This window comes from Coccomyxa subellipsoidea, assembly GCF_000258705.1.
Source record: "Coccomyxa subellipsoidea C-169, whole genome shotgun sequence".
Taxonomy (NCBI): domain Eukaryota; kingdom Viridiplantae; phylum Chlorophyta; class Trebouxiophyceae; family Coccomyxaceae; genus Coccomyxa; species Coccomyxa subellipsoidea.
In genome coordinates this window covers 62,996-74,732 of record NW_005178037.1, presented here as the reverse complement: position 1 = coordinate 74,732, position 11,737 = coordinate 62,996, and the positions used below count along the sequence as shown (strand labels likewise).

Sequence of the window (11,737 nt, the reverse complement as noted above, 5' to 3'; positions counted from 1 at the left end):
CAAGACTGCCTTCAGCTGGGCCCTGTTTTTATTCTTTGGCCTGTTCAGCGCTTGTAGGGGTCCCATGATGGTGTGTCACTGATGGCATGCTTGCATATCAATGAGAGTGGTCCGCGCGAAGGGCTTGCTTGAAGACTATTTGATCTCTTCTCTGCTTCTATCTGCAAAATTTGCTGTTGTTTTGAGCTTTGCAGCCCCTGATTTTGCAGCTCGATTTGGACTTGGGGCAGGCCATAACAATGGAGGCCCCACTTCTCTGGCGCTCCTCTAGATTGGGCAGACTGATCAGTGCCAAAGGACGCTACTGTGCGAGGATGGCTAATGTGCATTGGTCTTGCATGTGGCAGGTGATGGCTTTGGCTCGCGGCCCAAGACCTGGTGGACATACTTCACCAATTGGACCTTCATACTCTTTGCGGCCTGGTGCCTGCTGGGCATCTACATCTCTGCTGCAAATGTCCAGGTGGGAAGGCAGGGGTTTCATTGTGCGATGCAATGGCAAAGGCGTCATGCATGCAGCCTATTTTGCATCGTGCACATGTGTTGAAGGATTCCAAGCAGCAACATGTCTATGATGCTTGCTGCGCCAACAAGCAGCACGTCAAATTGATTGAATTTAAGCTAAAATGTGTTACCCTTCTGAGTGTACAGACTCATCTACCGTAAACAAAGTTGAAACACTTAAGAGGCACGGCTGGCTATAGTAATTTAGCAAAGTGCCACATATGAGCAAGATGTCACAAATATTTGACATAAGTAGGATTATCAAATTCTGCAGGCCAAGGTGAGGGCGTGTGACCGGCATCAGGCGCTGGAGGCGTACTCAGGCAGGGAACAGGACGAGCGCGGCAATGACAGGCGGGTGAGTCATGCGTAGTCATCTTTTGCGCACTGCAGCCCTGTAGTACCCTGCTGCCAGATCTATTCACCCAGACTGCACTGTCGGATAAGGGAAGCTTGTGCTTCCATGACTTGTGCTTCCGTGATGCTGCGTTACCTGACCAACAACGCTGTTTGAAACTCTTGCAAAGTTGCCACAACGGCTGCCATTCCTCAAAGAGCTGCAGTGCACACTGTTCAATTGACCAAACGTCGTCTATAAAGAGCTGCTGTTAACTTGTCAAGGGTGCAATCACACACCTACTTATCCCAAGAGCAGACATACAATATTGCCCCCCGCATGCATGCACATGCTAACTGCATGGCGGCGAGCTGATGACGTGCTGCGGGCATGTGCGCAGTGGTCGGTGGTGCTCAAGCTGTACTGCCTGGTCAGCGAGACCAACGCTGCTGCCACCCTCTTCCTCAGCGCATTCTTCTGGGGCTTCGTTGCGAAAAAGGTTGGTTTCTAAATAACCCTTTTCTATATGTATGCCAGGGGGCGCTGATATATGAAACAGTGTTTGGTACCACCTGTCAGTGCAATGTGCAGCTCTCAGGCAAATGGGTTGGGCCTCTTTCTGGCCCCATTTTCTGTCTACGCAATGTGCAATCCCACTGGGCCTGAAGGTGCCACCTTAACCTGCCAAAAATACAAGCACCTGGTAGGAAATGCAGAATGCAGCTCTCAGTGGAATGCTATGGTTCACATGTGCAGCGCTTGCCCTGAGAGGACTCTGATTTACCTCTGCCCTGTGTGTTCCTGCATGACATTGCCGGTATAGCAAAGGCTCTTGCAGGATTGAGTCGGGTGCGATTGGCTGAGGGAGCGCGTTGTTGGTGCAGTACAATTGCTGCCATAGAAAAGACTTGCAGGATGAAATTGGGGTCTGCAAATGATTGAGGAAATGTTTCGGCTGCTGCAGAGTGACATAGCGATTGACAACCTGCTGAAGCACGGCATCAACAATGGCTTTATCCTGATGGATGTTCTTTTCTCTCGCGTGCCCTTTGTGTCATACCACTACCAGGTATGCTTTCTCCCGCCAAATTGCGAAGGCCCATCCTGCTGTACATGAATTTTTGTGCACCTCTCTGTGCTTGTGCATTCTGCAGTTAGGCAAAAGGACTCAGTTACTCTCAAGAGCTACTTTTGCATCTTGAAGTGGGCCCTTTCCCTGCAGTCCTGCTTTCAGTATCCCAAGTTCTACGCTTGCTGCGTTTAGGATAGATGCAATGGGAACAAGTGCATGGCATGATGGCGCTACTTGCAGCACAGGCTGATTCCTGCACAGCGGCGCTTGAGAGAGGCATCAGAGTTGAACGTGTGCATCGCTACAGGTGCTGCTGATCTATGGCACAGTCTACCTGGTCTTCATGTTCATATACTACGGGGCCTCCACAGAGTGGGTCTACGTTGTCCTGGACTGGGACAAGCCGGCATCCCTGGGCCTCTATGTGTTCCTGCCCTTTGCACTCTTCATCTCCTTTGTCATCTGGTGCGCTTGCTTGCCCAAACATGCAGAATTGCTGGAGTCCAATTTTCTCATGCTTGTTTTGATGGGGGGTAATGTGTTTAGTTTACACATATACCTGTGAATCCCCCGGCTGGCGAGGGGTGCTATAATTCCTGAGCACCGTGCCCACGGCCGGTTGGGTCTTGCTTGGACTGGCAAATTTATCAAGGTGCAGGATTGTGGCAGCCCTTACTTGCAGCTAAACTGGAAACGCACCTTGCCTCTGGCAGGAAAAGCGTGTAACACTAATGATCATCAGTGCTGCAGAACATAAAGTCACAATCCAGCAGGGTGAGTAACAGCAGATCAGGATGTGAGGGACACGTGAATACAAGCCAGGGGGGGCTCTGATAAATCAGAAGATCAGCCACTAATAATTAGTGATAATTGTGTGTTGCCAGGTACTGGATTGCACTGTTGAGAGAACTGGCATGCAAGCGCTGCCAGCCGCCCAGGAACGCCCTCTTCTTCCTGGCAGGCCCCCAAGATGCAGACGGCGCTGCCGCCACTGACCGTAATCATGACTGGCCGCCCAGTCACCCAGAGGATGACTCATTCGACACGCAGATGCTCAGGAGCTCGCCACACCCGTGAGACCCTACCTCCCTCGAATTACTATATTTTGCTTTGCACTTCAACTGATAGTGGAAACCAGTGGGCACGCTGAGTATGCACAGCCCTTGAATTGCACAGAAGGTCACTCAGTTCTGCAGAGCTCTCGAGTGTCTGTGAGAAATCGATCAGGTTAGGCGTATCCTTTGTTGGTAGCCGTGCTCAACCTTTGGATGCTGTCCTTGATGCAAAGGACAGGGGTTTTGCAGAGCAATGAAAGGTCATGGAAATCGCATTCAGGAATGATGATATTAGCGTCCTACTGTCCCTCTTTCAGTGCATTGACTGTGGCAGCTGTTATCTGCATGCAGGAATAGACTGGATCGGCAAGGGGGGAGCATTGCTATGGGCAGAGCGCACAGCTCCATTGTGTGAGCTCTTTGGGGAAAATCCAAGTTTACTTGTGGTGCCACGTCTCCATGCTCATCTGATGGGCTTGTTGCATCACAGAGCATTTCAAAGGGGGTCTTTGAGCCATCAGTGGCATATATGACATTTGAGCTTTACATCCCTGATCAAGTCAAATAGGTATCTAGCCTCTTGCACTAGATGCCTCTTATAGTGAGGGCAATAGATATTCACTCAGGCCCTCAAGTTTACAGCCACTGACGCCTTCAAATGACACAAGCTCAAGCATGCAGACAAACACAAATCAAAGTAAAACAAATGCCCGAAAGATTGGAAACGGTGTCAATCAATCTCGACCCTTATTCCCTGCAATCGTCTGCAAAGCATGCCATCCTTTCAAGAATACCAGCAAATTTTCAAAATGCTTTCCATGCACACAGGAAAACCCGAAAGCAAAATACCTCTGGATCTTCTTTCTCTCTAAAATGCAATGCCCCACAAAAGTGGTATTGCTGGAATGCCTATATACTGTATACTAGATCAAGCGCTCTCATGCACAATCTCAGATACCCTTTGTGCCGGGCAATAAACTTCATGCAGTTTTTTCAATGCTTCATGCACTTGTTTCAATGCTCCATGCGGCAGTTTATTATGCTTATGCAGCATGACAGATATCGCCGACAGACCTCGGCTGACTCCTACTCTACTTAAAACCCCCATAATCCTGTGGAATGAACGTTTTTCCACCAGCTTCAAATCGTGCAGCCAAGGAATAAAGAGCACACAGTCCCAGATGGCTCACAGCTGCTGCTGCCATAAAGGCCCCCATGGTCTCAAGTTTGACTCTACTTCACCTCCTCAGAGGCGGCTGCAGCTGCTTTGCCGTTCTCAGCTGCTCCATCTGCAATCAGCACCCGGTTGTCAACATTGAGTGCAAACAAACTTGTAAAGCCCAGCGCTCGGTCTCGTCAGCACAGACCTGCAAAGGTAGCTCAGGTCTGTTCCATGCGAATTATGCACAGCCTTCAGGTGGTCTGAAACCTAGCACTGCACAGCCTGCTTCTTGTCTACATCATGGTGCTTCCATCCGTGCATGCAGCTCAACAACCCCATATGCATGGGATCCTAAAAGAAAAAGCCGTTGCAGAGAAAGATCGCATGTTCACGCACCGGCAGAAACATCTGACGCCGCTGCAGCGTTGGCCGGAGTGGCGGCTGCGTTGGAGGAGGTACGCCTGCGCCGCGACATGCGGAAGGCCGACACCTCCTCTGGCCGGGCTACCGAGGCGCTGCGGGCGGCAAGCTCGGCCGTCTCCGACGGCGTTGCCTCCGCCGTTGCCGCCGCGCTGCTGTTAGCGGTGCTCGGCAGACCTGCGCTCAATCCAAGGAATCATAAGATTACACATGCGCCATGAGCAGATCGTGTGCTTCACTGCAGGTCGATTTCTCAGGAAGAATAGGCCCGGTATGGGCCCGAGCACAATCCGCTGTATGTCATGCCATGTACATATTGTGTTGTCAACTATCAGGGCAAGTGAGGTATGACCCAGAATAGAAGCTATGTGCGGCAGAGCCACTGTGGCCAACAACCCATGGCTCTGCGTTTGCATGACAGCAGGGCAAATGGGAAGTGTGCTCTTAGGCTGGACTGACAGGACATCCATTTTGCCCTGCTGAAACAAAAGGCCGACTTCTGCACACCTTACTCGTAGAAAGGCCAGAATGCATACCCGCGCCTGGCGTGAAGGCGTCCAAGGCGCGCGCCGGCTTCACAGCGGGAGTGGCCGCATCAGTCACAGCCGCCGGTGCCTCTTCCTCTTTCGGCGCTGCTTCCAATTTTGGTGTTTCCGAGGGCTCCTCTTTTGGCCCTGCTGCTGTTGCCCCTGGTGCTTCCTGTTTCGGCGCTTCTGCCAATTTCTGCTTCGGCGTCGCTGACTCAGCGGGCTCGGCAGGCTTCGGCGACACTGGCGCGCCTGTTTTGGCGGCAGGTGCCTTTGCCGGGCTGGCCTCCCCGTTGGCGCTGGCTGGCCGCTCTCCCTTCGGTGCTTTCTCAGGAGACTTCTTTGCTGCAGGAGTGGAAACCGGCAACGCATCTGCACAGCATGGATAGTTGTCATGAACTCACTTACGTCTCCTGTCTATTTCAAACAGGTGACGGCTCCTTCAGATGAGATATATAATAACCCCATCAGTACCGCTGCAGTACATTGCGCGAACCATACACACCACCGGCAAAACAATACCACCTCCTACCGGCAAGTGATCTGCATGGTGCCTTTTATCAAGGTGCAGCCGAGCATGGCAGGAGCGCAGGGCGCACCTGCTGTAACAACATCAGCGTGCGAGTTGTCAGACACAAAAGTTGGGGCAGCGTCGGCCGCGCTCTCAGCAGCCTTGCTGACAGCTGGCTCCGGCGCTGATGCAGCCTTGGTGGTTGCTGCTGCAGCCTTTCCTGGACTGACCACATTCGCAGGGCTCTTTGCAGGCGTCTCTGCCTTAGCATTTGCCTTTGCAGGTGACCTGTCAGGCTTGCTGCTCGCTGCTTTCTCATCCGGTGCTGTCACGGCCTTGCTGGTGGCACTCTCAGCAGGGACAGCTGCGCTGGAGGCTCTGCTGGCTTCAGGGGCCTTCTCGAATGCTGCAGCAGCAATGGCGGAAGCTGCCTTGCTGGCGGAAGGCGCCTGCTCGGAATACGGAGCCAGCCTGACAGCTGGCTCCGGCGCTGATGCAGCCTTGGTGCTTGCTGCTGCAGCCTTTCCTGGACTGACAACATTCACAGGGCTCTTTGCAGGCGTCTCTGCCTTAGCATTTGCCTTTGCAGGTGACCTGTCAGGCTTGCTGCTCGCTGCTCCCTCATCCGGTGCTGTCACGGCCTTGCTGATGGCACTCTCAGCAGGGACAGCTGCGCTGGAGGCTTTGCTGGCTTCAGGGGCCTTCTCGGGTGCTGCAGCAGCAATGGCGGAAGCTGCCTTGCTGGCGGAAGGCGCCTGCTCGGAAGCTTCTGCAGCGGCCAGTGACTCGCGGCGACTCAGCACCCAGCTCGGCAGCGTCGTCCCCCCGTCAGCAGACTCCCTCCTGCATGACCATCACAGACGCTCAACGTGCCATCGCCCACAAAAAGATCATTGACTGTAGGCCCGGTCAAGGCACTCACACCATTTGCTGCAGATTGTCCCAGCCTGCAGCATAGAAATTAGCACGCTGGAGTCTGACCAGATTAAGTAGTGCAATAGAATACATCTGCAGATATTGCCATGTCTCAAACAAGTGCCAATCCTATGCAAGACTGATGGCACATGCAATAAATTGAGAGGTCCGCATGTAGGCACTTGAAGTATTCATAGTCTCGCCTCTTCATCCATCTGTGCATGTGCTGTTAACAACGTTGTTTCGAGCTCCACAGTCCCTAGTTTTGCGGCTCGGTTTGCATTTGGGCAGCCCATAACAATGATGGCCCCAAACTCTCGTTTACATGGTGAACTGAAAATTTATTTGTCACGACAGGTAATACCTGCTGCCGGCTGCAGAGCTGCCGGTCCTCTTGAGCACAGGCAGCGTATCCTTTCCGGAAAACGCTGCGCGGAAGCTGGCAGCATCTGGCGTGTAGCTGTGCCTCGCGTGCGCCTTGGCGCTGCTCGGTGTAGTCACCTTTGATCCTGCATGTGAATTAGTCAAATCTTAAAATTCAATGTAAGCCTGATTTAGCCAACATTTGTGGGAAACTTCTCTCCTGTACTGGCATGCAGCACCCCAATATGCTTGCGTAGGCAGCAATTCAAGCAGCAATCTAAACTAATGAGGCAATCATTGGCGCTGCTCGGTGTAGTCACCTTTGATCCTGCATGTGAATTAGTCAAATCTTACAATTTAATGTAAGCCTGATTTAGCCTATATTTGTGGGAAACTTCTCTTTTGTACTGGCATGCAGCACCCCAATATGCTTGTGTAGGCAGCAATTCAAGCAGCAATCCAAACTAATGAGGCAGTCATGCATGCATGCATACATGCATTATACAAGACTTACATCAAGGACATTGCACTTCTGGACAGCTGTGGATCCTGCCTCGCATAAATGTTCTAGCAACAGTCTTGTCTGGATCATGGATCAAGCGCAAAAGAGCTTGAGTAAGCGCACCCGCAGAGGAGACCCGCTGGGTGGCGATGGGTTTGGGCCTGGGCTTGGGAGCCTGGGGGTATTTTTCCAGCAGCTTGGACAGCGCAGGAGCCTCATCAGAGTCTGCGCCGTCCGCAGAGTGCAGCACCACTGCCAGCAGACACGCGGCGTTCCTCCTCAGCCGCCCAATCTTTCCCAGCTGCGCAGGATGCACCAGCGCTTCAGCCTCAGCGCATCAGCAAGTTTCAAGCATATGACAAGGCTTTGGCACATACATGCCTGCCCTTGCATGCTGCAGATAATGTTGAACACTGTGCATTAGCAGAGGGTAGCGTTCTGGCCCTAATGCCTTGCTCTGCAATGCTGGAGATCTTAGGCACCAGCAAGCAACAATGCATGGACAAAGGATGTAGTGCAAGCGCCTGCTTTGCACTGTAGACAGAGGCTGGGCACCCATGCAGGGTTGATTGGAGGAGTGCGCACCCCGACCCATTCAGCAAGTTGCTTTTTGCTGTGCACTGGCACGAGGGGCACGCTGTTGCTGGCAGTGGCCTCCTTGACTGCTGCCAGTCGTTCCTGCTCCACCTCATTGAGGCCCTCCAAGCAGTCCTTAGCCCACAGCAGCGCTGCTGCCTGCGCACAGGCAAATTAAAGAAATTGGGAAGAGCTTGGCAATGGATGCGAGGACTCCCAGGGCGTACAGTCTGGGTGATTGTAGGGATCAGATCACAGCACTTGCGGCCTGCTTCAGGGCGCAATTAAAGTCCCAATGCGAAGAAGTAATCCAACTGATGGCATACAGAGAGCCTTCTAGGTGGTACGGTGCATCCATGGATGTGATCGATAAAATCATGTCGTTTCTGGTGGCGAGGCGAATTCCATGCCTGTCTTGATGCCCTCTGATCCACAACAACAGAAGCAACTTCATATGCAACAACAGTTGTGATACAGTTCCCATTCGTTAATAAAGCACTCACCCTTCCAGAGTCTAGCAACTCCTTTGCTTCCTTCAGAAATATGCTCGATGAAACTCTCAGCAAACGCGCGTTCTGCAGGGCCTCCTCCAGTGCTGCCGCCACCGTCTCGTCCGAAGGTGTAGCTGCCGCAGTCTCTTCAGCAACAGCATTTGATGATGCTTCTTCGCTTGCCATTAGTAGGTCTGCTATTCGATGATCACTCTACAAAGTGCCAACTGCACGTATCCGAGCTAAGGCCTCCGGCGACCAGTGAACTCAAATACGTCTAGAAAAGATTGAATGTATGGATTTGGGAAGGGATATGATGATGCATTTGAAGCCTCTGCTCCTGAGAGCAGGACAGGTGGCTGACTGGATCCCTCACCCAAGCCCTCTCAACTGCTGCATGGAGCCTGATCAGGACGTAGGATTCCAATTTGAATGAAGACAGAGGGACCATGATGTACATGTAGTACCATTAGGTGCACCCACTGTGCCTAACCCCATGCACAGGGAACACTGACAGTGCTGTTTGACGTCTCTCTCATTCAATTGCTTCATCAGAAACACATTTAAATCGACTAATTACTTAGACGTCTTAGTAAGACGTCCTCGATCATTACACGAAAACCATTCTCAGATCTGATTCTCAGATTTTCAGATATCTTTCCTGAAGCCAAGCTAAATTCAGCAAGCATAGAGCAAACTCAGAGTGGGACTCAAACCCCGCCATATCCATTTCTGGCATGCGCAGTGGGCACACTAGACACACACCGTGACATGCGAAGTGCCAATTTTGAAAATGATTACGAGCTCGAGCTAGCATGCATATGCCAAAATTGTTCAGTGTTAAAATAATGCCTCGAAGCCTTATAGCTTGATGACTTCAGGTTCCTGGCAATTGCCGGCAGATCCATGGATCCAGCAATATATGCGGTGAAAGCATGATGCTCACTGCTGCTCTTCCGGAGAGACTCAGGCCCCAAAGGCCAATGAAAATGCCTTGTCACAAGTATACGATATACATCGCTGAAGGCCTGAAACACAGAAGTACCCATTATCAAATTGCGTCCTTGCAGATCATGTTTGTGCCACTCAATGGGGCTCGTTTGTTGTAGTCGTGTAGTACCGTGTAGTACCGTAGTACCGGGTAGCAAAACGGGCAAGAAAAGACCATCATTCGAATGCACTACTTTCCAGCAATTCTCTGCAAACAGGAACTGTCAAATCACATGCATGCCTTGCCAGAGGCAATAGGCAATGCAAAGTCTTGTCGCAAGCGTGAGGCTCACACTGTGACAGGTCATGGTTCCGGTAATTTATCAGCACTCTTTTGATTGACATTTAAATTCACATTAGCCAAATTCAAATTCAAATAAGCGCGCATGCGCACCGCAGTGGCCGCTGCCGTCGCAGAACATCTGATGCCGCCAATTGTGCGCCCGTTCTGGGGGAAGCAGGTGCTCATGGCAGGGCTGAAGGGCAATTTGCAGGAGCCATCGTAGTTCCTGCACATAAAATACAAGCATGCGTTAGTCACAGCCTGCCTGCCGACATAAAACATCTGACGTCAAAGGCATGCTGGCCTTGAGACAGTGGGCAAGATTCCCCAACACACACCATTGTGTCCTGGGCAGCTATGATTTCTTTCAGCTCTGCAATGTCCGCACTGTTTACAGCAATCTGTTGCCGCAGCGCTGCGTCCTGCATGGCGTCCTCTGCCTTGCTGATTGGGAACATCCCTGTGTTGGCGCGCACGAAATCCGCCAATGACGTGATGTTTGGCAGAGTGCTGAGTCGTACTGCAGCGTTTGCAACACAGGGCAAACCGCTTTGTTGATGACCAGCCAACTTGGAGCAGGCGCATATATGGGGAGAGGATCAATGACAAGACATATCTTCAGGATTTCAATGAAGGCACATCAAATGGAGCCGATGTGTAGAATGCAGGGGAAGGCCATGTCGCCGTCCAAGTCTGCTGCAATGCTTGCCTTACATGTATGCATATAGCTTATGGGACCTGCTGAGACCAAGTGTATGGGACCTGCTGAGACCAGTGTCTGTCTGGTAGTGATTAAATTTTCGGTGCAGCAAAAATTCGGATGTGCAGGACAAGGCGCACCAACGCCTGTTGTGCTGTGTAGAAGGGAAATTGCAGCGATCAGGACTGCTGGTGGGCCCTTGGACACAGGGGCCTGCTCCAACTAGGGCTTGAAGCTGGGCTGTCTCCTGGAGACGTCCTTCTGCCCAGGCAGATGCAGCCTGTGAAACCACAGTCTTGGTATCATCCCTACCTGCAACCCTCTTTCCGAACACTCAAACTCGCTTCGATGACCTAGAAAATTACCCACAACTCGTGACGTACTAGCGTCAGTTTTCCTTGCGGTGCTTACCAGAGGCTTGTTTTGACACAGAAGCATAGGATGTTGAGAGTACCAGTCGGCGTGCTTGTCGCTTCATAACTTCAGTCACAAATGAAGGGCATTGTAGGAGCATGTCATAGGCAGACTGAACCAGGCACAACTCGGGAAACTCCCGGGGACAGCATGGCGACCATGCGTCTCAGACGCATATGACTACCCCACACACAAATAGAAGCGTTTAGCCTGATGCCCGTAGTCTCTATGACGTCAGTAAGTATTCTTTGGTAGCAGTCTGGCACAGGGACAAAGTCGATCAGTTCGAAATTTTGGCTCTAGCTGGCAACGAGTAAGGGATGGCACCTTTTCGCCTCAATTCGTCAGCGGCCTGGGTCCGTAAGCATATTTGTGATAAGCGCGCACACTTCGGTTCTCAAAGCATGCGACAAGCCATTTGCCTTAACTGTCGTGCAAGTTGCACGGTGCAACTGTAGTGCAACATTTTGAACTTGGGAGGACCCTTGACCAATAATCACAGGGGAACAATTGGCGGACCCTGGCCGAGAAGGGAAGGAAGGCCCATCATTGGCATGCCAACAAGCGAGCCACTGAATCGTCGTTAGAGCAGAAGAGTTTCTCTGAAGGATAAACGCAGATTTGTATGAAGTAGGGAAAACAGGAGTACTTTCGTTTTAGGAGACTTGGGAATCAGCTTGAGTAGCACAGATGCTAGCCAGAGGCATCCAGGCCGGGCGCCTCATCCTTAGGAATGTTGCTGTATCTGGAAGATCGGCTGTAAATAGAGGTTTCAGGTGGGTGTCTTCATCCAGCATGCCTGCCGTTGCTCTTTCCACATATTCCATGCCTTCAACAAGAGACCGAAAGTCAACCTGCGAATATAGCTGCACCACCTTTCAAGGATCAAGAGATCCACAGTTTGTAACATGATAT

General features: G+C 51.6%; 2 protein-coding genes across 2 annotated transcripts; one reads left to right on the top strand and one right to left on the bottom strand.

Annotated features, from left to right (window-relative positions):
• Positions 1-81: 81 nt before the first annotated feature.
• Positions 82-2,990, top strand: COCSUDRAFT_62367 (hypothetical protein; the record flags this gene model as incomplete). Its single annotated transcript, XM_005648322.1, has 7 exons — positions 82-109; positions 348-463; positions 779-862; positions 1,242-1,340; positions 1,806-1,910; positions 2,221-2,378; positions 2,798-2,990. The coding sequence occupies 7 exons, from the start codon at positions 82-84 to the stop codon at positions 2,988-2,990; spliced, it is 783 nt and encodes a 260-aa protein (XP_005648379.1).
• A 1,211-nt stretch (positions 2,991-4,201) lies between these two features.
• Positions 4,202-10,166, bottom strand: COCSUDRAFT_41204 (hypothetical protein; the record flags this gene model as incomplete). Its single annotated transcript, XM_005648321.1, has 10 exons — positions 4,202-4,257; positions 4,527-4,727; positions 5,087-5,449; positions 5,677-6,431; positions 6,868-7,012; positions 7,492-7,669; positions 7,954-8,103; positions 8,448-8,581; positions 9,820-9,934; positions 10,047-10,166. 10 exons carry the CDS (start codon positions 10,164-10,166, stop codon positions 4,202-4,204), a joined length of 2,217 nt encoding a protein of 738 aa, XP_005648378.1.
• Between the last annotated feature and the right edge of the window lie 1,571 nt (positions 10,167-11,737).